The sequence below is a fragment of the Tachyglossus aculeatus genome, chromosome 2 (genome assembly GCF_015852505.1).
Source record: "Tachyglossus aculeatus isolate mTacAcu1 chromosome 2, mTacAcu1.pri, whole genome shotgun sequence".
Taxonomy (NCBI): Eukaryota; Metazoa; Chordata; class Mammalia; order Monotremata; family Tachyglossidae; genus Tachyglossus; species Tachyglossus aculeatus.
The window spans coordinates 108,006,776-108,034,266 of record NC_052067.1 but is presented as its reverse complement, the minus strand read 5'-3'; the positions used below and the strand labels follow the sequence as shown (position 1 = coordinate 108,034,266).

The 27,491-nt window shown below is 46.4% G+C and overlaps 1 protein-coding gene across 1 annotated transcript; it reads left to right on the top strand.

Annotated features, from left to right (window-relative positions):
* Positions 1-1,862: 1,862 nt before the first annotated feature.
* On the top strand, positions 1,863-27,491 carry CNMD (chondromodulin). Its single transcript, XM_038762869.1, has 7 exons — positions 1,863-1,934; positions 2,981-3,145; positions 18,015-18,155; positions 19,921-20,034; positions 22,472-22,625; positions 23,742-23,908; positions 26,886-27,491. The coding sequence occupies exons 1-7, from the start codon at positions 1,863-1,865 to the stop codon at positions 27,099-27,101; spliced, it is 1,029 nt and encodes a 342-aa protein (XP_038618797.1). The 3' UTR covers positions 27,102-27,491.

Sequence of the window (27,491 nt, the reverse complement as noted above, 5' to 3'; positions counted from 1 at the left end):
TTTACTATTCTATTTATTTTGTTAATGATGTGCATATAGTGTCTCCCCCTTCTAGACTGTGAGCCCGTTGTAGGGCAGGGACTGTCTCTATACGTTGCCGACTTGTACTTCCCAAGCACTCAGTCCAGTGCTCTGAACACAGTAAGCGCTCAAATAAATACGATTGAAAGAATGAAGGAATGAATATAGCTTTAATTCTATTTGTTCTGACGACTTTGACACCTGTCTCCATGTTTTGTTTTGTTGTCTGTCTCCCCCTTCTAGACTGTGAGCCCGTTGTAGGGCAGGGACCGTCTCTATCTGTTGCTGACTTGTACTTCCCAAGCGCTCAGTCCAGTGCTCTGCACACAGTAAGCGCTCAAATAAATACGATTGAAAGAATAAATGAATGAATATAGCTTTAATTCTATTTGTTCTGACGACTTTGACACCTGTCTCCATGTTTTGTTTTGTTGTCTATCTCCCCCTTCTAGACTGTGAGCCCGTTGTAGGGCAGGGACTATATCTGTTGCCTACTTGTACTTCCCAAGCGCTCAGTCCAGTGCTCTGCACACAGTAAGCGCTCAAATAAATACGATTGAAAAAATGAAGGAATGAATATAGCTTTAATTCTATTTGTTCTGACGACTTTGACACCTGTCTCCATGTTTTGTTTTGTTCTCTGTCTCCCCCTTCTAGACTGTGAGCCCGTTGTAGGGTAGGGACCGTCTCTATCTGTTGCCGACCTGTACTTCCCAAGTGCTCAGTCCAGTGCTCTGCACGCAGTAAGCACTCAAATAAATACAACTGAAAGAATGAATGAATGAATATGGCTTTAATTCTGTTTGTTCTGACGACTTTGAGACCTGTCTCCATGTTTTGTTTTGTTGTCTGTCTCCCCTTTCTAGACTGTGAGCCCGTTGTAGGGCAGGGACCGTCTCTATCTGTTGCTGACTTGTACTTCCCTGTATATATGTATATATGTTTGTACATATTTATTACTCTATTTATTTATTTATCTTACTTGTACACATCTATTCTATTTATTTTATTTTGTTAGTATGTTTGGTTTTGTTCTCTGTCTCCCCCTTCTAGACTGTGAGCCTGCTGTTGGGTAGGGATTGTCTCTATGTGTTGCCGACTTGTACTTCCCAAGCGCTTAGCCCAGTGCTCTGCACACAGGAAGCGCTCAATAAATATGAATGATTGATTGATTGATTGTTGGGTAGGGACTGTCTCTATGTGTTGCCGACTTGTACTTCCCAAGCGCTTAGTCCAGTGCTCTGCACACAGTAAGCGCTCAATAAATATGATTAATTGATTGATTGTTGGGTAGGGACTGTCTCTATGTGTTGCCGACTTGTACTTCCCAAGCGCTTAGTCCAGTGCTCTGCACACAGTAAGCGCTCAATAAATACAATTGATTGATTGATTGTTGGGTAGGGACTGTCTCTATGTGTTGCTGACTTGTACTTCCCAAGCGCTTAGTACAGTGCTCCGCACACAGTAAGCGCTCAATCAGTACGATTGATTGATTGATTGATTGTTGGGTAGGGACTGTCTCTATGTGTTGCCGACTTGTACTTCCCAAGCGCTTAGTCCAGTGCTCTGCACACAGTAAGCGCTCAATAAATACGATTGATTGATTGATTGGTTCCCAAGCGCTCAGTCCAGTGCTCTGCACGCGGTAAGCGCTCAATAAATAGGACTAGGCTGATTGAATGAATGGCTCCGGGAGGGCAGGGGGCGGGGAGGAGGGACGGAAAGGGGCCGGGGAAATGAGGGAGGGAGGGAGGGAATGGGACGGGACTGTGAGTGTTGTAGAAATTCCCAAGCTGTCTCAAAGCTGGGAGAGCCAGCCTCCCGCCTCCTCCCGCGCTGCCATGGCCGACGGCTCGGACAAGGTGCCCATCGCCCTGGCAGGGCCCGACCCCCTGGAGCGCTGCCATCCGCCCGTGAGTCCATCAATCAATCAATCAATCAATCAATCGTATTGATTGAGCGCTTACTGTGTGCAGACCACTGGACTAAGCGCTTGGGAAGTCCAGGTTGGCAACAGATAGAGACGGTCCCCTGCCCAACCACGGGGTCACGGCCTAGAAATTAATTCAATCAACCGTATTGATTGAGCGCCTACTATGTGCAGAGCGCTGGACTAAGCGCTTGGGAAGTCCTAATCAGCAACAGATAGAAACGGTCCCTGCCCAACAACGGGGTCCCGGCCTAGAAATTCATTCAATCAATCGTATTGATTGAGCGCTTGCCCGCCATCTGCCCATCCGCCAAGCTAGCTCTCTTCCTCCCTTCAAGGCCCTGCTGAGAGCTCACCTCCTCCGGGAGGCCTTCCCAGACGGAGCCCCTTCCTTCCTCTCCCCCTCGTCCCCCTCTCCATCCCCCCATCTTACCTCCTTCCCTTCCCCACAGCGCCTGTATATATGTATATATGTTTGTACCTATTTATTACTCTATTTATTTATTTATTTATTTTACTTGTACATAGCTATTGATTTTATTTTGTTAGTAGGTTTGGTTTTGTTCTCTGTCTCCCCCTTTTAGACTGTGAGCCCACTGTTGGGTAGGGACTGTCTCTCTACGTTGCCAATTTGTACTTCCCAAGCGCTTAGTCCAGTGCTCTGCACATAGTAAGCGCTCAATAAATATGACTGATATTGATTGATTGCAGAGCGCTGGACTGAGCGCTTGGGAAGGACAAGTCGGCAACACATAGAGGCGGTCCCTCTGCAACATTCAGTCATTCAGTCGTATTGATTGAGCGCTTACTGTGTGCAGAGCACTGGACTGAGCGGTTGGGAAGGACAAGTTGGCAACAAAGTTGGCAACATAACCATCCCAGCCCCGACCCCCTCCACCCCGTGGGCAGCGCGGGGGGGGCCCGGGTGGGGGGCAGCGGGGGCTGGGGGGCACCGAGGGGGGCACCGTGCTGGTGGGAGGGGGTCCAGGGGGTGAGCCGTGCCCCCCCCCCCCCCTGCTGCCCGCTTAGGCCTACCCATCGGCGGCGGTGGCGGTGGGCGGGCGGCCCCCGTCCAGGCCGGGCCCGGGCCGCCGGCTGCTGCGGGCCGGCGCCGTGGTCCTCATCTCCGGGGCGCTGCTCCTCCTCTTCGGGGCCATCGGAGCCTTCTACTTCTGGAAGGGCAACGACAAGCACGTGAGTACTCCTGCTCTCCTGTCGGATTCCTTCGCCCCCCCCCCCCCCACCCCTTAGTCGTGCATTCAGTCGTATTGATGGAGCGCTCACTGTGTGCAGAGCACTGGACTGAGCGCTTGGGAAGTACAAGTCGGCAACCTAGAGAGACGGTCCCTACCCTTCATTCATTCAATCGTATTGATTGAGCGTTTACTGTGTGCAGAGCACTGGACTGAGCGCTTGGGAAGTACAAGTCGGCAACATATAGAGACGGTCCCTGCCCTTCATTCGTTCATTCATTCATTCATTCATTCAATCGTATTTATTGAGCGCTTACTGTGTGCAGAGCACTGGACTAAGCGCTTGGGAAGTACAAGTCGGCAACCTATAGAGACGGTCCCTACCCTTCATTCATTCAATCGTATTTATTGAGCACTTACTATGTGCAGAATCAATCAATCAATCAATCAATCGTATTTATTGAGCGCTTACTATGTGCAGAGCACTGTACTAAGCGCTTGGGAAGTACAAATTGGCATCACATAGAGACGGTCCCTACCCAACAGTGGGCTCACAGTCTAAAAGGGGGAGACAGAGAACAGAACCAAACATACCAACAAAATAAAATAAGTAGGATAGAAATGTACAAGTAAAATAAATAAATAAATAAATAAATAGAGTAATAAATAGAACACTGGACTAAGGGCTTTGGGAAGTACAAGTTGGCAACATATAGAGACGGTCCCTCCCCTTCATTCATTCAATCGTATTGAGCGCTTACTGCGTGCAGAGCACTGGACTAAGCGCTTGGGAAGTACAAGTTGGCAACGTATAGAGACGGTCCCTGTCCTTCATTCATTCATGCAGTCATTCAGTCGTATTTATTGAGCGCTTACTGTGTACACAGCACTGGACTAAGCGCTTGGGAAGTACAAGTTGGCAACATATAGGGACGGTCCCTACCCTTCATTCATTCAATCGTATTTATTGAGCGCTTACTGTGTGCAGAGCACTGGACTGAGCGCTTGGGAAGTACAAGTCGGCAACATATAGAGACGGTCCCTACCCTTCATTCATTCATGCAGTCATTCAGTCGTATTTATTGAGCGCTTACTGTGTACACAGCACTGGACTAAGCGCTTGGGAAGTACAAGTTGGCAACATATAGAGACGGTCCCTACCCAACATTCATTCATTCAATCGTACGTATTGAGCGCTTACTGTGTGCAGAGCACTGGGCTGAGCGCTTGGGAAGTACAAGTTGGCAACATATAGAGACGGTCCCTGCCCTTCATTCGTTCATTCATTCATTCATTCAATCGTATTTATTGAGCGCTTACTGTGTACACAGCACTGGACTAAGCGCTTGGGAAGTACAAGTTGGCAACATATAGGGACGGTCCCTACCCTTCATTCATTCAATCGTATTTATTGAGCCCTTACTGTGTGCAGAGCACTGGGCTGAGCGCTTGGGAAGTACAAGTTGGCAACATATAGAGACGGTCCCTGTCCTTCATTCGTTCATTCATTCAATCGTATTTGTTGAGCGCTTACTGTGTGCAGAGCACTGGACTAAGCGCTTGGGAAGTACAAGTTGGCAACATATAGAGACGGTCCCTACCCAACATTCATTCATTCAATCATATTTATTGAGCGCTTACTATGATGATGATGGCATTTGTTAAGCGCTTACTATATGCAAAGCACTGTTCTAAGCGCTGGGGAGGATGCAAGGTAATCATGTTGTCCCATGCGGGGCTCACAGTCTTAATCCCCATTTTCCAGATGAGGGAACTGAGGCTCAGAGAAGTTAAGTGACTTGCCCAAGGCCACACAGCAGACATGTGGCGGAGTCGGGATTCGAATCCATGACCTCTGACTCCAAAGCCCGGGCTCTTTCCACTGAGCCAAGCTGCTTCTGCGCTTGGGAAGTACAAGTCGGCAACATATAGAGACGGTCCCTACCCTTCATTCATTCAATCGTATTTATTGAGCCCTTACTGTGTGCAGAGCACTGGACTAAGCGCTTGGGAAGTACAAGTCGGCAACATATAGAGACGGTCCCTACCCTTCATTCATTCAATCGTATTTATTGAGCGCTTACTATGTGCACAGCACTGGACTAAGGGCTTGGGAAGTACAAGTTGGCAACATATAGAGACGGTCCCTACCCTTCATTCATTCAATCGTGTTTATTGAGCGCTTACTATGTGCAGAGCACTGGACTAAGCGCTTGGGAAATACAAGTTGGCAACAGATAGAGACGGTCCCTACCCTTCATTCATTCATGCATTCATTCAATTGTATTTATTGAGCGCTTACTGTGTGCAGAGCACTGGACTAAGCGCTTGGGAAGTACAAGTTGGCAACATATAGAGACGGTCTCTACCCTTCATTCATTCATGCATTCATTCAATCGTATTTATTGAGCGCTTACTGTGTGCAGAGCACTGGACTAAGCGCTTGGGAAGTACAAGCTGGCAACATATAGAGGCGGTCCCTACCCTTCATTCATTCATGCAGTCATTCAGTCGTATTTATTGAGCGCTTACTGTGTGCAGAGCACTGGACTAAGCGCTTGGGAAGTACAAGTTGGCAACGTATAGAGACGGTCCCTATCCAACAGCGGGCTCACAGTCTAGAAGGGAGAGACAGACAACAAAAAAACATATTAACAAAATAAAATAAATAGAATAAATATGTACAAATAAAATAAATAGAGTAATAAATACGTACAAACATTATATATATATATATATATATATATATATATATATATACACAGGTGCTGGGGGGAGGGGATAGGGAAGGGGAGGAGGGGGAGAGCCCTGCACTAATAGCTGGGAAAGACACCCGGGCGAGGCCCAAACCCTGTCCTTCGCCCCGCAGCCACTGCCCCGGGGGGGGCAGGCCGGGTGCTTCATTCAGTCATTCATCCAATCGTATTGATTCAGCACCCACTGTGTGCAGAGCACTGGACTGAGCGCTGGGGAAGGACAAAGAGAAGCAGCGTGGCTCAGTGGAAAGAGTACGGGCTTTGGAGTCAGAGGTCACGGGTTCAAATCCCGGCTCTTCCACTTGTCAGCTGGGTGACTTTGGGCAAGTCACTTCACTTCTCTGGGCCCCAGTGACCTCATCTGTAAAATGGGAATTAAGAGTGTGAGCCCCATGTGGGACAACCTGATCACCTTGTAACCACCCCAGCACTTCGAACGGTGCTTTGCACATAGTAAGCGCTTAATAAGTGCCATTGTTGTTATTATTATTATTACAAATCGTTAACAGATAGGGACGGCCCCTACCCAACAACGGGCTCATGGCCTGAGGCGGGGGGATTGGTGGGGGCAGCTCTGTAGCTGCCAGTGGCCACTGTGGCCAGCGGAGCTGCCCCTTCTCACCAGCCTTTGGAGACGACCTCTCCCTGTCATGCCCCCCCCCTTATCCTAAGCAAACTGGAGACACAGGCAACCCGAATGGGGGGTTGGTATGTATGTATTCATTCATTCAATCATATTTATGGAGTGCTTACTGTGTGTAGAGCACCATACTAAGCGCTTGGGAAGTACAAGTTGGCAACAAATAGAGATGGTCCCTACCCAACAACAGGATGTATGTGTGTTTGTTGATGATGGAGGGGGGAATCCAGAGGTAAGACCCTCAGGAAAGGGGGGCTGGGAGCAGCAGCACCAAGAACCCACAGCAGCCAACTGGACGATAACTACAATTAAAGTCACGGTATACGTTAAGTGCTCATTAGTCACTCAGTCGTATTTATCGAGCACTTACTGTATGCAGAGCACGGTACTAAGCACTTGGGAAGTACAAGTCGGCAACATATAGAGACAGTCCCTACCCAACAACGGGCTCACAGCCTAGATGGGGGAGACAGACAACAAAATAAAACAAGTAGACAGGTGTAAATACCATCAGAATAGGTAAATGGAATTATAGCTACATATACATCATTAATAAAATAGAGTAATAAATATGTACAAATATACACAAGTGTTGTGGGCAACACTTGAGTACTCAACACTAGAGAAGGGGGAAGCGCAGAGGGAGGGGGTGATGGGGAGTGGAGGAGGAGGAGAGGAAAAGGGAGGGGGGCTCAGTCTGGGAATGCATCCTGGAGGAGGTGAGCTCTCAGTAGGGCTTTGAAGGGAGGAAGAGAGCTAGTTTGGCAGATGTGTGGAGGGAGGGCATTCCAGGCCAGGAGGAGGATGTGGGCCAGGGTTCGATGGCGGGACAGGCAAGAACGAGGCACGGTGAGGAGGTTAGCGGCAGAGGAGCGGAGGGTGGGGGTTGGACTGTAGAAGGAGAGAAGAGAGGTGAGGTAGGAGGGGATGAGGTGATGGAGAGCTTTGAAGCCGAGTGAGGAGTTCTTGCTTGATTCGAAGGTTGATAGGCAACCACTGGAATTTTTGAGGAGGGGAGTAACATGCCCAGAGCGTTTCTGTGCAAAGAAAATCCGGGCAGCAGAGTGAAGAATAGACTGAAGCGGGGAGAGACAGGAGGATGAGAGATCAGAAAGCAGGCCGATGCAGTAATCCAGTCGGGATAGGATGAGAGATTGAACCAACAAGGCAACGGTTTGGTTGGAGAGGAAAGGGCAGATCTTGGCGATGTTGTGAAGGTGAGACCGTCAGGTTTTGGTGACAGATTGGATATGTGGAGTGAATGAGAGAGCAGAGTGGAGGATGACACCAAGGTTGCGGGCTTGTGAGACTGGAAGGATGGTAGTGCCGTCAACAGTGATGGGAAAGTCAGGGAAAGGGCAGGGTTTGGGAGGAAAGATAAGGAGCTCAGTCTTGGACTTGTTGAGCTTTAGGTGGCGGGCAGATATCTAGGTGGAGGCGGGAGGAGATACGAGCCTGGAGGGAGGGAGAGAGAACAGGGGACGAGATGTAATTTGGGTGTCATCTGCATAGAGATGATAGTTGAAGCCGTGGGAGCGAATGAGTTCCAAAAGGGGGTGAGTATAGATGGAGAACAGAAGGGGACCAAGAACTGACCCTTGAGGAACCCCTAAAATAAGGGAATGGGAGGGGGAGGAGGAGCCTCCAAAGGAGTCTGAAAATGTACGGCCAGAGAGATAAGAGGAGAACCAGGAGAGGATGGAGTCTGTGATGCCAAAGTTGGATAATGTGTTGAGGAGAAGGGGATGGGTTCTCAGTGTCAAAGGCTCATTATGTACCAAGCATTGTACTGAGAGCCAGGGCAGATGCAAGATTATCAAGTTGGATACGGTCGCTGTGCCACATGGCATTCAGAGTCGAAGGAGAAGGCGAACATGCTTCCAGGCCTCATTTTACAGATGAGGAAACTGAGGCCGAGAGAAGTTATCATTTGGGACAAACAGGTTGTTCGGCCCCATTTTACAGATGAGGACACTGAGGCCGAAAGAAGCTATTTGCCGAAAGCCTCACAGCTGGTGAGTGGCGGAGTTGAGATTGGAACCCAAGTCTCCCTATTCTCAGTTCTGGGCCCTTCCCACTAGATCGCCCGGCTTTGGGATGGTTTGAGTTACAGGCTTGTCTTCAAGTCAGTACCCCGCCTTCTGTGTGACTAAGCCAAAGAGAAAACATTATGGATTTGTAGGAGAAGCCTTAAATGGTTTCCAACTTCTTGCGCTGGGGTTCTCAGGCATTCTTTAAGATATGTTGGCTTTCACCTTTGTACGTTAAAGGGCCAGTCTGTCTCTAAACTTTCGACAGTGCCAGAGGGGGCTGATTTCCAGTGGTAATGGGGAAAAGTCCATCCCAAGAGCACACTAAAAAGACTCCTTTAAAATAAATTGGCCTCAAATGATCTGTTATTTCTCTCTACCATCAGGAAATTTAATTTGTATGAGCAAATTCCAGGAGTTAGAGAAAATGGCACAGAAAGCAATTCAGCCATTTGCATGTCATATCATCTATACAAAGTACTTTTTTTTTCCCCCACTAAAAACCCTAAAGCAGATTACCTACCAGATAGTAGCAAATTAGCTTAGGAGGCCCTTTGGAATTTAGGCACATGCTTTTGTAAAATCAAAATTGCTTTCCTGCATCCTTCTTACACAGCTCCTTTTCTGCTTTTGAAGACTGTTATATTCTAATTTAAAACGATGACAGGAAACCATATTCAGGATTTATTTTGACAATAGGCAGAGAAAGAATCTGGATGGAGATTGATTTCCATGTTACACTTTCATGAGTGATATTGGGTTTATGCTGCTTTCCTTATTGGGGCGTTTATATTTAAAATATAATTTACTTGAAAAATCAAATATTTTAAATATAAACAACTTCAGGCCACATTAGAATGGAAGAATAGCTGTGGCTTTCATTATGCACCCCGTTTTGTTGTGCTGCATTTTAAAACCAATGCCAGATGCTATTTATTCAAAAACATTTACAATAAGTATGTGATTAAAAATAGGAAAGAAGAAGCATCATATTAAATAATTTCTCCACATATATGAATCACTAAAGTATAAAAAGCTTGGGTTTGTATTGTCAAGGCGGATTCATTTGGGCCCACTTCTACACAGGCACAGGGCAGTGCATTTATTTAAATGAGCATTAATGCCTGGCCTTCAACCTAGCATGTCGGCCTAGAAGAAATAGAAAGACAGTGCCCTGACTAGATTTTCATGCAAGCCTACCATTGCAGCCATCTATGGTTCTTGAGCTATTTTATACAGGTATGGAACATCCACACTGGAGGAGGGAAACATTCACTAATGTGCTCTAGAGTCCTGTCCCTTGGGAATATCCCTAATAGTATTGAGGAGGATTTCCTTAAGGTCTGTAGTTGCCACTACTATAGAATTTATCAGACAGAAGGAATGGGTATGGGAAAGCGCTTTCAGGTTTTGTAAGATCCGCAGTTTTCAGCCACAGTTTTTACAAATACACTGGGCTGCATTTATTAGTAAATAGCCTTGCTGCCTGTCAGCCTGCAGGAAGCTTGCTTAAACCCCATCAGGATCAGACGTAATATGAATATCAACAAATCAGAATGAACACCTTAGTTGTGTGCAAAAGACTGTACTAGGTTTTGGGGACTATGAAAAAGAAGTTTGAAAAAAAAAGCAGACCTTGCCTTCAGGGAGCTGTTACAGAATATCAGGGAAAGACAGTATCCATAAATGAAGGAATGAGTTAAGAATGAGGGAATAGGCATACATGGTAGACACAGCTGACAAAATATATCACAAATAAAGAGATGAGTACAGGATTGCTGAGGAAGCTGATGAAATGGCATGACAGAGGAATTTTCATTCATTTATTTAATCGTATTTATTGAGCACTAACTGTGTGCAGAGCACTGTACTAAGCACTTGGGAAGTACAAGTTGGCAACATATAGAGATGGTCCCTACACAACAGTGGGCTCACAGTCTAGAAGGGGGAGACAGACAACAAAACAAAACATATTAACAAAATAAAATAAATAGAATAAGCATGTACAAATAAAATAGAGTAATAAATACGTACAAACATATATACATATATACAGGTGCTGTGGGGAGGGGAAGGAGGTAAGGCGGGGGGAATGGGGAGGGGCAGGAGGGGGAGAGGAAGGAGGGGGCTCAGTATGGGGAGGCCTCCTGAAGGAGGTGAGCTCTCAGTAGGGCCTTGAAGGGAGGAAGAGAGCTAGCTTGGCGGATGTGCAGAGGGAAGGCATTCCAGGCCAGGGGGAGGACGTGGGCTGGGAGTCGATGGCGGGACAGGCAAGAACGAGGCACGGTGAGGAGATTAGCAGCAGAGGAGCGGAGGGTGCAGGCTGGGCTTTGGAAGGAGAGAAGGGAGGTGAGATAGGAGGGGGCGAGGTGGAGATGGAGAGCCTTGAAGCCGAGGGTGAGGAGTTTCTGCCTGATGCGTAGGTTGATTGGTAGCCACTGGAGATTTTTGAGGAGGGGACTAACATGCCCAGAGCGTTTCTGGACAAAGACAACCCGGGCAGCAGCATGAAGTATGGATTGAAGTGGGGAGAGACACGAGGATGGGAGATCAGAGAGAAGGCTGATGCAGTAGTCCAGACGGGATAGGATGAGAGCTTGAACGAGCAGGGTAGTGGTTTGGATGGAGAGAAAAGGGCAGATCTTGGCAATGTTGCGGAGGTGAGACCGGCAGGTTTTGGTGATGGCTTGGATGTGAGGGGTGAACGAGAGAGCGGAGTCGAGGATGACACCAAGGTTGCGGGCTTGTAAAACGGGAAGGATGGTAGTGCCGTCAACAGTGATGGGAAAGTCAGGGAGAGGGCAGGGTTTGGGAGGGAAGACAAGAAGTTCAGTCTTGGACATGTTGAGTTTTAGGTGGCGGGCAGACATCCAAATGGAGATGTCCTGAAGGCAGGAGGAGATGCGAGCCTGGAGGGAGGGAGAGAGAGCAGGGGCAGAGATGTAGATTTGGGTATCAGCAGCGTAGAGATGATAGTTGAAGCCGTGGGAGTGAATGAGGTCACCAAAGGAGTGAGTGTAGATCGAGAACAAAAGGGGACCAAGAACTGAACCTTGATGAACCCCTACAGTAAGGGGATGGGAGGGGGAGGAGGAGCCTGCAAAAGAGACTGAGAATGAATGGCCGGAGAGATAAGAGGAGAATCAGGAGAGGACGGAGTCTGTGAAGCCAAGGTTGGATAGCGTGTTGAGGAGAAGGGGGTGGTCCACAGTGTCGAAGGCAGCTGAGAGGTCGAGGAGGATTAGGATAGAGTAGGAGCCGTTGTATTTGGCAAGCAGGAGGTCATTGGTGCCCTTTGAGAGGGCAGTTTCCGTGGAATGTAGGGGACTGAAGCCAGATTGGAGGGGGTCAAGGAGAGAGTTGGCATTGAGGAATTCGAGGCAGCGCATGTAGATGACTTGTTCAAGGAGCTTGGAAAGGAATGGTAGGAGGGAGATAGAGCGATAACTAGAAGGTGAGGTGGGGTCAAGAGAGGGGTTTTTTAGGATGGGAGAGACGTGGGCATGTTTGAAGGCAGAGGGGAAGGAAATTTCTCATGTAGGAGCTGCCTTTTTAGGCGGCTTTGAAGGAGAGGCCTAATTTGGCTGTTCTGTGCAGGGAGATATCCCAGGTGAAGTCAAAGACTGGAGCAATGGGTCAGAGAAGTGGGGAGTCGAGAGCAAGGATCAGTTAGAAGTTTTGCTTGGGAAGAACAAAGAGCCTGAGCTGGGATGCAGTGAGGAAGAGCAGATGATATTCCGCACTCCATGGTGGTTTTGGAACTGCCACTGCTGTGAGATGAAGATGCACAGCACTCTCAGAGCTCCTCATTAGTTGCTTGTGTCTGAGCCTATTATGAAGACTTGGCCTGAGCCAGGCAGTCCTGCCCAGGTTTCTGAGCGGGCCCGGTTTTTCCAGATGAAAATGCTGGTGAACCAACTGGCTCATGGACAGAACAGATGAAGGGAGAAGGGCAGTGGACAGGTGCCGAGGGAGCGTTTTGCATCTAGCCCATCCACCCCAGCTCCAGCCAACTCTTGAGTCTGAGCCCACCCACCACTGTTTACCCGACTCCCTTCCATCCCCGCACCTTCTGCTTTTCCCATCTCTTCACTTCCCTGCCTACCATCCCTGCACCAGGGGTGGACCCAGCCTGTTTCATTGCTCCAGTAGGTACTCACCCTCCTTCCCCAGACATCGTATCCTTTTCCTCTCACCCACTGATGCTCTGTCCTTTCCTTCATTGTCTCATCCTCCTCAACTCTTTGCCCCTCCCAGGCTCCCCTCACCCACAGACCCCCTTATCAGAAATGCTTTCACCCTGACATCCATGAGGGGATGAAATGGAGAGGCCAGGCAGGAAAGGGAGAGTTCACTCTGGCATGATGGTATTTTTACTTGTTTAAGCACTTACTATGTGCCAGGCACTGTGCTGAGCGTTGATGGAAGGACTCACTTCCTCTTTGGAAGCCAAGAGACTTGTCTCTCTATGAGCACATGACCTTTGGCCTGCTCTCCCACCCTCCTCCCTCTCCAAAGCCTTGCCAACTGTTGTCCCCTTCTCCAAGCAGCCATGCTGCTTTTGGGCACCGGCTCCTGTTTTGGCAACCTCTGCCATCTTCAGTGGGTTTGAAGGGAATGTTGAGTGCCTTGGAGGCAAGAGTTGGGCAGAGAGAACAGGGGAAAGAAGATGAGGAGCTCAAATCCATAAAGAGCTAGCTCCAGCCTTCTATGCCTGAAACTTGAATAAAAGTCAAGGTAGAAACTAGTAGGCTCCTCTTCCTATTTCTCTAGTCCAGTACCGTTGCTCTTAAGCTTCAATATTGGATTATTATATCACTAACCATGTATTCATCTGTAGGTAGACATAAATCTTAGGTTGCATCGTGTTAAACTCTGGGATAAATCGAGGTAAACAGAATAGAAATGTCACTGTTCCTCACAGGTTCACGGTCTAAACTTTGTACCACTTTACTATTGTAGGGACAAGTCTAGTGAGGAGGCAGCATGGCCCAGTGGAAAGAGCATAGGACTGAGTCAGGAGGTCTGGATTCTAATCCCAGCTCTATTCCTGGTTTGCTGCTTGACCTTGGACAGTCACTTAAACTTCTCTGTGCCTCATCTGCCTAATGGAGATGAGTTACTTGCTCTCCTTATGAGCCCTCGGTGGGACAGTGCCTATATCCGATCCGATTATCTTGAATTTTCTCGAGTGCTTGGCATATACTAAGTGCTAAATAAGTAGCAGTCATAGGAAATCAAGGATGCCCACCTAGGGAATCACCCTAAACTTGAAGGTGACCAGTTTTCTTCCAACTCAGGACTCTGGTGGCTTTCTGCTTCAACGGAGACTCTAGTTCCAAATCTTAACCTTGTTTGGTCTGAGACTCGGGGTACCCTGATGAGCCAAACTTAAAAAAAAATGCTTTGGGTTCACTGACACTCTCCTTTCCTGATTCTCCTCCTATCTCCCTAGCTACTCCTTCTCAGAGTCTTTCACAGACTCCTCCTCTTCCTCCCACCCTCTAACTGTGTGGGATCCTCAAGGTGCAGTTGTTGGTCCCCTTCTGTTCTCCATATAAACCCACTCCCTTGAGCTTACTTGATCCTGTGGCTTTAGCTATCATCTCTATTCAGACAGTTCTCAAATCTACCCCTCCAACTCTTACCTCTTTCCTTCTCTGCTGTCTCGCCATTCCTCCTGCTTCAGGATGGCTTTTCTTGACTGTCCCACTGACACCCTCAAATTGTTCATGTCCAAAACAGAGTTCATCTTCCCTCTCAAACTCTGTCTTCCCCCAGATTTCCCCATCATTCTAGAGAACACCACCTTCCTCCCACTCTCATAAGCCTGTAACCTTGGTATGGTCCTCAGCTCATCTCTGTCATTCAACCCACATATTCAGCCTTTTGTTAAACCCTGTCAGTTCTACCTTTGCAACATTTCTAGAGTCCACTTCTTCCTCTCCAACCAAATTACTAGTACATTGATCCAAAGCACTTATCCTAACCCACTTTAACTTATCCTCGCAGTCTTCCCTGCCTCCTGTCTCTCTTCTCTCCAGTCCATACTTCACTCCACTGCCCAGATGATTTTTCTAATAAAAAGTTTCATCAGACCAAAACTCCTAACCATCAGCTTTAAGACACTCAGTCAATTCTCCCCCTCCTACCTTCCCTTGTTAATCTCTCACTGCAACCCAACCCACATACTTTGCTCCTCTAACACCCACCTACTCACTGTACCTTAATTTTGTCAGCCTTGTTGCTGACCTATGACCTATGTCCTTCCTCTGGTCTGGAGTTCCCTCCTGTCTCATATCGGACAGACTACCACTCTCCCCATCTTCAAAGCCCCACTGAAATCACATCTCCTCTAAGAAGCTTTCCATGAGCTAACCCCTCACTTACCTTCCCTATTTGTCCTCTCTTTTGCATTGGCTATGCACTTGGATCTTACCCCTTAAGCACTTTGACGCCCCACCCCCAGAACTTATGTACATACCCTTATACCCTTCTGTAATTTTTTTAGTAATAGTAGTAATAGTATTTATTAAGCATATACTGTGTGCAGAGCACTGTACTAACCACTGAGAGAGTAGACAAGGAGGAATTAGACATAGTCTCTTAATGGCTGTCTCCCTCACTAGATTGTAAGCTCCTTGAGGGCAGGGTTCACATCTACCTAGTCTGTTGTACTCTCCCAGTTGCTTAGTGCAGTGCTCCTAACACAGTAAGGGCTTAATACATAGCACTGATTGATTGATGGAAGACCATCCCTAGGAGAAAACTAGACCAATAGGAAGAACATGGTGTCCAGAAAATCCAGGCCAAATTTTTCTCATCAGCCAGGGCTAGAGTCAAGCAGAGACATACCCATTCCATTCCTAGCTTGGGCAGTGCCTAGCGAATGGAAGGCAATCTGCTACAAGTCAAAACTCACCAGTGCTGGGCTGCAGTGGCAGGGGAGAGAGTTGAGGGTGGAGACTCAAGTTTACAGCACGGAAAGAGGCAGTGGTAAACCAGTTCCGTATTTTTACCAAGAAAACTCTATGGATACACTACCAGAATGATTGCAGAGGGAGGTGGAGCGTTCTGGGGGAGATGTATGTGTCCATGGAGTAACTATGGGATGGAAACAACTCGACAGCACAAGACAAGCCTCAATTTATTTTGACCACTCTAGTTGTAAGTATTTTTATGTTTATCTTCCTCCACTCTTCTCTCTGATTCAGCCTGCTTATTTGATCCACCACCAAATCCTGCTGGTTCAACCTTCACAGCCTCACTGAAATCTGCCTTCTCCTCCAACCAAACCGCTTCTACGTCGAACCCAGCATTTAAAACCTGACTTGATTATTGCATCAGCCTCAATCAATCATATTTATTGAGCACTGACTGTATGCTGAGCACTATACTAAGACCTTGGGAGATACAGTACAGCAGAATTGGCAGATATGATCCCTGCCCTCAGTGAGTTTACAGTCTAGAGATGAGCTTACAGTCTAAGCTTACTTGCTGACCTCCCTGTCTCCTATCTCTCTCCACTTAGTCAATCAGTGCTTGCTGTGTGCAGAGCACTGTACTAAGCACTTGAGAGAGTACAGACACGTTACCTCCCCAAAATGAGCTTACAGTCCGTCCAGACTTCACTCTGCTGCCCTGATCATTTTTCCAAAAAATATAGTTCAGTCCATGTTTCCCTTCTCCTCAAGAACTTCCAGTGGGTGCCCAGCCACCTCCACATCAAACAACCACCTCCCTAACATCGGCTTTGAAGCACTCAATCAGCTTGCCCTCTCTTATCTCGCTGTTTTCTTGTTAAAACCTAGCCCATTCAGTTTGCTCCTCTAACACCGATCTACTCAATGCACCTCAATCTCATCTACCTTGCCATCGACCCTTGCTCACGTCCTCCCTCTGACCTGGAACTCCCTTCCGCTTCCTGACAGACCACCACTCTCCCCACCTTCAAAGCCTTTTTAAAATCACATCTCCTCCAAGAGACCTTCCCCAACTAAGTCCTCATTTCCCCTACTCCCTCTCCCTTCTGCGTCACCCTTGCACTTGGATTTGTACCCTTTATTCACCCCACCCTCAGCCCTACACCATTTATATATCTATAATTCATTTTGATGTCTGTCTCCCCCTCTAGATTGTGGGCAGGAAATGTGCTTACCAATGCTGTTGTATTGCACTCTCCCGAGTGCTTAATACAGTGCTCTGCACACAGTAAGGGCCCAATAAGTGCCATTCATTCATTGCAATTCATTCAATCGTATTTATTGAGCGCTTACTGTGTGCAGAGCACTCTACTAAGCGCTTGGAAAGTGCAATTCAGCAACAGATAGAGACAATCCCTACCCAACAACAGGCTCACCGTCTAGAAGGGGGAGGCAGACAACAAAACAAAACAAGTAGATGGTGTCAATACCATTGAAATAGATAAATAGAATTGTAGGTATATTATAGATATTTACCATCAACTGATTGATTGAGCTCCTTATCATCAGAGATGGGGTCACTTCTTTATACTTCCCAAGGGTTTAGTACAGCACACTGCACAAAGTAGTGGGCCCTCAATTAATACTCCTACTACTCCAGTCATCATCATCATCAATCGTATTTATTGAGTGCTTACTGTGTGCAGAGCACTGTACTAAGCGCTTGGGAAGTCAATCTACAAATCATATTTGAGTGCTTATTATGTGCAGAACACTATATTACGCTCTTGGAATAGTACAATACAAAAGAGTTGATAGACATATTCCGTGCCCACAAGGAGCTTGTAGTTTAGAGGGGGAGAAAGACATTAAAATAAATTATGGGTATGTATGTAAGTGCTTTGGGGTGGAAGATGAGATGAATTTCCAATGCTTAGAGGGTACACCGAAGCATGCTGAAGCAGCGTGGCTCAGTGTAAAGGGCCCAGGCTTTGGAGTCAGAGGTTATGGGTTCAAATCCCGGCTCTGCCAATTGTCAGCTGTGTGACTTTGGGCAAGTCACTTAACTTCTCTGGGCCTCAGTTACCTCATCTGTAAAATGGGGATTAATACTGTGAGCCCCACGTGGGACAACCTGATCACCTTGTAACCTCCCCAACGCTTAGAACAGTGCTTTGCATATAGTAAGCGCTTAACAAATATTATTATTATTATGCCATTCTTGCTATGCTTTGCTGAGCCCCCTGGATCTTTTGCCCACCCCAATTCTCATTCAGCTGGAGAATAGGCAAGCCAATCATTTTTTGAGAATGGTATCATTGAAAGATTTATATGTGTGTATGTATGTGTGTGGTATATCTATATATACTAGCTATATCTATATATGTGTAGATATAGATCTTAAATTTAGGAGCTTGGGACTTCAGAATGAAAATAATAGTCTACACAGAATTCTCCTTTTAGGTTTGTTTGTGTATCTGTAGGTTTAAACAGAATAATAGTAACTCCTGTTCCATTACAGATTTATAATGTTCACTATACCATGAGTATAAATGGAAAAATACAAGAGGGATCAATGGAAATCGATGCTGGGAATAATCTAGAAACCTTTAAAATAGGAAGTGGTCCTGAAGAAGCCATTGAAGTTCATGATTTCCAGAATGTAAGTAAATATAACACTTTTGAAGGATTCAGTCATTTATGGTTCAAGACGTTTTCCAAATCAGTCTGTCAATCAAATCTTCCCAGTGTTACATGAGTTTTTATTGTTATCTTGGTCTCTGTTAAGTGACAATTTGTTCACAGGTTGTTCTCTCAGAAAAGAAGGAAAGGAAGTGAATAAATTAACATCCCTCGTTTCTCCTACTTCCAGAAATCAAACCACCTGTAGCACTTTCTGGCTAAAAGAGTGGCAGTGTGGTCTAGTGGATAGAGCATGGTCCTAGAAGTCAGAAGGACCTGGGTTCTAATCCCAGCTCCACAACATGTCTGCTGTGTGATCTAGGGTAAGTCACTTAATTTCTCTGTGCCTCAATTACCTCGTCTGTAAAATGAGGATTAAGACTGTGAACCCCATATGGGACATGATCTATGTCCAACCTCACTAGCTTGTATCTACCCCAGCACTTAGTACAGTGCCTAGCACATAGTAAGTGCTTAACAAATACTGAAAAAAAAGAACTTCTTCTCAAAAAGTCCAAGAGTTTGGGGCAGAAAATAGCATGCTTGAGTGGACTCTAGATTGGCCCACAAGGAACTGCAAAATTTGCTCCTCTAAAATTAGGTAAGAAAGTTGGCCTTAGTTGTAGTCTTTTAACATTTTTTAATGGTACCTGTTAAGCTCCTATTATGTGGCAGGCACTGTACTAAATCCTGGGGTAGATACAAGATTGGACACAGTCCATGTCCCACTTTCAAACCCCATTTTACAGATGAGGTAACTAAAGCACTGAGAAGTTAAGTGACTTGCCCAAGGTCTCACAGCAGACATTTAGGGGAGCTGGGATTAGAACCTAAGTCCTCTGATTCCCAAGCCCAGGCTCTTCCCACTAAGCCACATTGCTTCAAATTCTCCGTTGAGAGGCAGATGTGGGAGAGGGTGAAAGGGAACACAATGTCTGAGGATGAGAGAGGGGAAAGTGGAAGTGTTCAGGGAAGCCTTGGGAAAACAAGGTTTGACTATTACTGCTAATATCCATTAAGTGCTAACAATGTGCACAACACTGTCCTTAGCTCTGGGGTGATTTCCTGAAAACCAGTTGTGAGCTGGACCTGGTTCTCAAGGGGCTCCTAATCCTATGTGCCTCCTATGTGCCAGGCACTGTCCTAAGCACTGGGGTGGATACTGGCAAATTAGGTTGGACATAGTCCCTGTCCCCCACGGGGCTCCTAGTCTCAATCCCCATTTTACAGATGAGGTAACTGAGGCACAGAGAAGTTAAGTGATTTGCCCAAGGTCACACAGCAAACAACTGGCAGAGCTTGGTCTTTCTGACTCTCAGGCCAGTGCTCCCTCCACTACGCCATACTGCTTCTCCAGGAGAGAAGCCAGTTCAAATTCAAGCCATTCCAAATTGTCAACGATCATCCCCACATCCAGTTCTCCTGTAACACAAGGGTTGTGTTCTTGCAAAGCCCCAGTGTTACACTATCGTACTCGCCGGATCCGAAGCTATATACAGGCACACAAATCATTTCTTCGAACACCGCAATGTGCGCTACCCAAACTCGCTCATGTTAGCGTACCGAAACGGGCAGCAGAAACTCATGCTCTGGCAGAACTGAGTGTACTTGGAGGGGGCTCCTCGTCACATTAGGATGGTTTATACACTCAGAACTTGGGAAAACGTTGTCTTGGTTGATTTGTCTGACTGCGGACTGAGAGGGTTCCATCGGAGAGGACTAACCTCCAGATTTCTATTTTGTAGGGCCTCACGGGGATCCGCTTTGCCGGAGGAGAAAAATGCTATATCAAAGCCCAGGTGAAAGCTCGTATCCCTGATGTGGACATGGTGGCCAAGGAGAGCATCTCCTCTGATCTGGTAGGTTGGATTTGTTAAAAGGGGGTACTCGCTCCCAGAGATTTTTAACCGCTTGGTGTTAAACTGCGGTGTGGTCCCGGTGTGGGGGGATCGGCCACCTGCCCTGTCACGGGTTCGCTAACCAAATCCTCAAAGGGCAATGCTGGAAATTCCTTTTTTTTTTGCTTCCACCTCACCAAGGGGAGTGAGTCTACCCAGGGACTGTGCTCAGCCTCGCTGGTCCCGGAGGCGCAGGGCTGTGAGGGAAGTCGGGCGGGATGCACAAAGGGAGGGAGGAGAGGCCGCGAGAAAAACACTTGGAAATTAGACTGTCTTTTTAGCTGTTAAAAAAGCGGAGGGGCAAAACCTCTTCCTTCAGAATGCAATATTTTCCAGGAGCTAAGAGGAATAAAGTAGCTGGTACTTTAGGAAACCTAATTCTATCTCATCCCCCAGGTTATATGGGATAAGAGCCGACCCTTTGGTCCTAGCCATGTATTCTAAGTGGGTTGTGTGTCAAAGTAATTGCACTGAACATGTCTGTTAGGCCTATTCCTTTCCAGTGGAATGCATTTATAAAAACATGAACCTCAGTTTTGCTTCCCAAGATTTTGGATTCAGATGTGGTGAAACCATGTGCTCTTCTAGCAAATTTCATCAGCTCTGTGTAAAAAAAAAATTGCTCCTCATAAAGATAATATAACCAAAGGGCTAAGTTAGAGCCATTTACGTTTAAAATAAACCACTGGATTAATGGATAATATCGGCTTGCTAAAGTAACATCGAGTATTTTTTAAATTCTGCTCCAAGCCCAAGGGAGAAAAGGTAAATGAGGTCCCACTTTAACTCAACGTAAAGAATGGAGTGTTTCATGACTCAAATCTCCTGCAGATGAATCAACAAAAGACAGGAGAAAACTTGGCAAAAATAAATTTGTCTCCTGGGTTATCCGACATCCTATTTATCCTATTTATTTTATTTTGTTGGTATGTTTGGTTCTGTTCTCTGTCTCCCCCTTTTAGACTGTGAGCCCACTGTTGGGTAGGGACTGTCTCTATGTGTTGCCAATTTGTACTTCCCAAGCGCTTAGTACAGTGCTCTGCACATAGTAAGCGCTCAATAAATACGATTGATTGATTGATTGACTTCCCTCAGCAATTTACTACAGAGGAAAATCCAGAGTCTAACTCCGAAAACCTACTGGTGTGCTTGGTACTAGAGATATTGGAAATGTGTTTGGCTACTGTTAGGATAGTTATGTTAACTAGTACTTAAAACTAAAACATTAAAGAACCCATTACTTGCACTTTTCTCTCCGTCGCTTTGAAGATAAAAACCAAAGTCCTGGAGAGTTCTTGTTTCCAAAAAAAATTAAAGGGATTTCCATATACTTTTAATCACAATCATCAGATTAATCAAGTAATCAGTCATATTTATTGAGTGCTTACTGTGTATATGGTACTGTACTAAGTGCTTGGGAAAGTACAATATAAAGAGAGTTGCTCGGCAGGTTCCCTGCCCACAAGGAGCTTACAGCCTAGAGGGGGAGACAGACATTAAAATAAATTACAGTTATGATCAGAAATGCTGAGGAAGGGGTGAATATCAAGGGGTGAAAGGGTACAAATTCAAGTGCAAGAGTGACATGTAAGGGAAATGAGGTCTTGGGAAAGGCCCTTTGGAGGAGATAGGATTTCAGTAAGGCTTTGAAGGTGGGGAGACTGATGGTCAATCAGATATGAAGCGAGAGGGAGCTCCTACTCTTACCCTGACATCACAAAAAATCAATAAGCATGAAACAAGGAAGGAAACCTGAAGGTTACATGGGTTACAAAATGAAGTGACTTTTCTAAAACATTTTAGTACTGATGTCACAGGAAGCCTGTATAAAATATTTTAGGAGAGCACCTATCAATCATCCATGGCATTTATTGAGCATCTGTTCTACAAAGAGCACTATATTTAGCCCATGGGAGCGTACACGAGAAGCAAAAGACACAGTCCCCTTTGTCTATTCGTCTGCAGCCAAATGGAGTCAGTGGGAGGTAGTTTGTAAGCTCCCCGTGGGCAGAGATCATGTCTACCAACTCTACTCTCCCAAGTGCTTAGTACTGTGCTCTGCACACAGGAAGCATTCAATAAATTTCTTGGATTAAGGAAGAAAGAATAGAGCAGAGAGTAACTTTAATATGTCAGAACGAAGAAAATGAATTAATAATTGAATATTCAGGATGGATTAGCCTTGGTATTGAATCTTCAGGGCCAAGAACCTAGGGAAAGGAATTGATTATAGTGATAGTGGCTTGCTCAGGGCCATTCACACTGTCTCATGACTAGCACAAGTCCTGAGGCTCACTCATCCCTCGCATAAGTCCTAAGCATCCCAAGTTTGGATAGGAATATGCCCCATCATCCTGTCTACCAAACTGAAAATGTATTTTGTTTTGCCTTCTTACAGGAAGGTAAAATCATGCCGGCTAAATTTGAAGAAAATTCTCTTATCTGGGTGGCTGCCGACCAGCCCGTGAAGGATAACAGCTTTCTGAGTTCTAAAATCTTAGAACTCTGTGAAGATCTTCCAGTTTTCTGGCTTAAACCAACACATCCGAAAGGTAATATTTTCACTGTGAAATATAAATGACTCCTCCGAATTGGAATTTGTTCTTCGAGTCCCCCTAACGTGCAAGTGACGGGAAGAAGGTAAATCAGATTGCTGGGCAAAACGGAGCTGTTCATTCCCAGATCTCCTCAGTTAACAAAGTGGAGACAAAGGAGAGACCTGACTCTTAAATGAGAGTGAGAGAGGAATCTTCCAAGGTCGATTTGAAGTATCTTATTTAGTTTTCCGTTTCACAAGTACACTGCATCTTCACATCCATTGCTGATTCTCTTTCTTTCCCTGAAATGTTTAATAATTAATAATGTGGTATTTGTTAAGCGCTTACGGTATGTGAAGCACTGAGGTAGATTCATGATAATCAGGTCCTATATGGGACTCTTAGTCTAAAAAGAAGGAAGGACAGGTAACATCCCCATTTTGCAGGTGAGGGAACTAAGGCACAGAGAGTTAAGTAACTTGCTCAAGGTCCCACAGCGGGTAAATGGTGAAGCCAGGATTAGAACCCAGGTCCTCTGACTCCTAGGCCTGTGCTTTTTCCACTAGGCCCTCGGTCCACTGGAGGAAGGGCTGGCTGAGGCTGCTGGGAAACATCTCAGAGCCGACAGGATCCAGCCCCCCCGAGTCCCCAGGAGTTTCTGGGTTGACTGGTAGGGTCTGTTCCTTGAAGCAGGACTTCCCATAACAGAGGCTCAGGCCAGGTACAGCTGGTCCCCGATATTTCTGAAGTGTCCCATGGGCTTAGAGGATTCCAGGCTGAGGCCCTGGGATGTCTGGAGGCGGGTCAAGAACTGGAAGGGTTATCACCTCTTGTCATTCCTCTCGAAGCTCAGCCCTGGAGCAAGACTACGGGCTGCTGGGGGCTGGCCAGTGGGGCAGGGAATCTGCGGGGAAGTGCTTTCGCCAGTTTTTGTGAATCAGCAGGGAGATCCATCATGCCCACGCGGCTCGGCTGGAAAGGAAAAGTTCTCTCCATCCAGCAGAAATCCTGATAGATCATTCAGTCAGCCTCCCTGCCTCCAGGCAGATGCGTGCTTGAACTCTCCGAGACAGGTGGGCTGAAATCAAACTAGGAAAGGTTGGAATGCTTTCCTGTCATGACTCCTTGCAGAAAACCAGAGGGAGAGAAGAGGAGCCAAAAGGAAAACCCGTCAAGCCACAAGGAGAAGAGTCAGCAGCGGGCCCCGGGGCAGCCCAAGTCCTCGGACACTGGCCAATGACACCCGGCCTGAGGTACAGGAGGACACTGAGCCCTTCAACCCGGAGAATCCTTACCATGTGAGTGCCACGTGATGCTAGCAACAGCCTGAGAGCTCAGTTCACGAACCTGAAGGGAATGGTTTCTGAACTGTCTCGGGTTTCATCGTTACTCTGAAATATCTCCTACTGGCTATGGATGACATAATTTAGCATCACTGAGGTTAGGCACACTTAGAGAAGACCAGGCCATTGCTATTCTAAATTGGTCTTGCTGACGTCATATCTTCCAATTTTATAATACTTCTTTATATTAATGTCTGTCGTCCTCTCTAAACCGCAAGCTCGTTGTGGGCGGGGAACGTGCCTGCTAAGTCTGTTGCATTGCACTCTCCCAAGTGCTTAGTACAGTGCAGCAACAGGATGCTTGGAAAACCTGGTGATGATTACCCTCAGGATAGCCATCCACACAGTTAAGGATGTTGGGTGATCTATCCCTAAGTTGTATTACCTACAAAGGGCTTACAGTCTACAGGGGAAGACGGACATTAAAATAGATGAGGGATAGGGAAAATAGTGGAGTAGAAGAATGACTTCGTAAGTATTGTGAGGATGGGGTGAGTTTCAAGGTCCTTAAGGGCTACACAGTCAAGTCATAGTCGATGCAGAGTGGAGGGTGGCTAGAGGAAATAAAAGGCTTAGTCTGGGAAGGCTTCTTGGAGAAAATGGATTTTAGGAGGGTTTTGAAGGTGGGGAGAATGGTGGACTGTCAGATATGAAGAGGGAAGGAGTTCCAGGCAAAAGGTGAGGGATCGGTGGAGAGATATACGAGATTGAGTTACAGAGAGTAGGCTGATGTTAGAGGAACAGAGTTGGATCCTAGTAGGAAATCAGTGAGGTAGGAGGGAGAGAGCTAAGCGCTTTTAAGCCAAAGGTGAGAAGAGTCTGTTTAATGCGAAGGTGGATGGGCAACCATTGGAGATTTGGGGAAGCAGGAAATATGGACTGAATGGTTTTTCAGAAAAATGATCTGGGCAGAAAAGTGAAGTAGTGACTGGAGAGGAGAGAGATATGATGTAGGAAGGTCAGCAAGGAGCCTGAGGCAGTAGTCAAGATGGGAAATGATGAATGCTTGGATCAGGGTGGTAACAGTTTTCATGGAGAGGAAAGGGTGAGCTCTAGAAATGTTGTGAAGGTAGACCAACAGGATTTCTTGGCAGATACCCTTGGAATTGAGTTCAGACCCAAGTGGTGCAAACTCTTTGGTCCTGGGGCTAAGCCTATGCCTGTCTGGACCCCTGATTTTCGGCCCAGGAAGTACCAGGTTTGTTTTATGCTTTACAGTAGTGCCTGGGACATAGCGATTAACAAATATCATCATTATTATTATTATTACAGTAAGAAGGATGTGGAGAAATCAAAGCAAATGCAGAACAGAAAAATAAAAATGATTAAAGTGTTGAACAATGGAACCTCTAAAAAGGGTTAAAGGGTTTGGGGGCTTCTTAACCTGGAGAAAAAAATGGTGGGCTCTTGCCAGATGCCTTGATATAGGTTATTGATTGAGCAATTCCTTTGGGCAAAGCACGGTACTAAGTGCTTGGAGAGTACAATACAGTTGGAAGACATAATAATTCTAACAGGGGTTGTTCTAGGGCAGACACAGGTCCATCTGTGCCAAAACTCCTAAGGAGGTAGAAGTAGCAGTCATGAGGTCATACCACAGTGAGGCTTTAAAATAGGGAAAATTTGTACATTACACTTTTATACAAATAGTCTTACATGTTGTTGTTGTTTATGGTATTTAAGCACTTACCATGGGCCAGGCACTGAACTAAGCCCTGGGGTAGATACAACCTAATCAGGTTGGACACGGACCATGTCCTACATTGGGCTCACGGTTTTCGTCCCCATTTTACAGGTGAGGTAACCAAGGCATAGAGAAGTTGTGACTTGCCCAAGGTCACACTGCAGACAAGTGGAGGAGCCGGGATTAGACCCCAGGTCCTTCTGACTCTCTGCCCAATAGGCCATGCTGCTTCGTATTACATATGCTATTATATATTATGTATTTCTGTTTTGTAAATTATTTTGTCTATCTCCCCTGCTAGACTGTGAACTCCTTGGGGGTAAGGATGTCTTCTGCTGTTTTCCAAATACTTTATACCAACCCTGTTGTACTGTACTCTCCCAAATGCCTAGTACAGTTCTCTACCCACAGTAGGCACTCAATAAATAAGACTGATTGACTGATTATTCTGTAGTGCTCAGCCCACGGTAGGTGCTGAGCAAATACCACTGATTAATTGATTGACAATGAGGGCTTGTCTGGAGGCAGAGGGATGGACATGATGATCTCTTGAGATCCTGTCCCACTCCCAAGATTCAGTTTCCATCAGAAGCTGTAGAGGTACTGCTGCCTGCAGTGGGTGAATTGTGCTTAATAATGGATGTCGAGAGGGCTGTTCTATTTATTCAGCAGACCTACTCAACATCCTTTTACTTATATGCTGGCTAGACTAGTAGTATCCTTTAATTACAGCACTTAAGAAGCCAGCATTGAATGGGATAAAAGCGTAAAATTGAAAAAAGACCTTATTAAAGTCTTGGTGACAGAGGCTTCTGGGTTGGGATTCCAGGCCCGGCTTTGCCACCGAAGTGGTCGTAATAGAACCGAGGTGGTTCGTGAGCACTGTGCTACCTGGGCCTTTCAAACTGCCCCTTGTTGTGCTGGGATATAGAAGAGGGCACAGCCAGATTCCTTGAGGCAATGCAATTCCTGACTTTTTTTTTTTTGAGATTTTGAGTGGACAAATAGGTTTTTTTTTTTTTTAAATAAAGACATTGGGAGAATCATCTGCCCCACAAAGACCAATTCAGGATCCTGTTCTAAAATCACCCTCGCACAGATGACCAGAAGCCCCAACGTCAATCACTGGTATTTGAGTACTTATTGTGCAAAGCACTGTACTAAGCACTTGGAAGAATACAAGAGTCAGTAGACGTGCCTCCTGCCTAAAAGGAGCTTGCCATCTCTAATCCTTTTTTGTTTTCCCAGCAGCTAGAAGGCGAAGGCATGACCTTTGACCCCAGGCTGGACCACGAAGGCATCTGCTGCATCGAATGCCAGCGGAGCTACACCCAGTGTCAGAGGATCTGTGAGCCACTCGGAGGCTATTTTCCCTGGCCCTACAACTACCAAGGCTGCCGCTCGGCCTGCAGGGTCATCATGCCCTGCAACTGGTGGGTCGCGCGCATCCTGGGCATGGTGTGAGGTGACGCTTTCGCCACCCAGGAGTGACTGGCAGCGGCAAGAATGAACTGATGAAAGTCTAGAGCCCCAGGGAACATTCGGTTCCGCCACCTCTGCGTTGTCCAAGCTAGGTCACGGTCACCGTAGATGTTTTTAAATCGATAATTCAGCTGCTTTACAGTCTGAGTGCCACCCCCTGTTGAAAGGAACGTGGAAAACCACAGTTTATTGGCTTTAGATATCCCTAATTTCTTTTATTATTATTTTTTCTTTTGCTTGTAAATTTGGTCTGCCAATATTAAGCTTGCTTGTAAATTGTCTCACCGGACGGAGGTGAAAACGAGTGTCCGGCTAAGCCGGGAGCTCAACCTCACAGCTGAAAGGACCCTCCAGCTACATCCCTGATCGAAA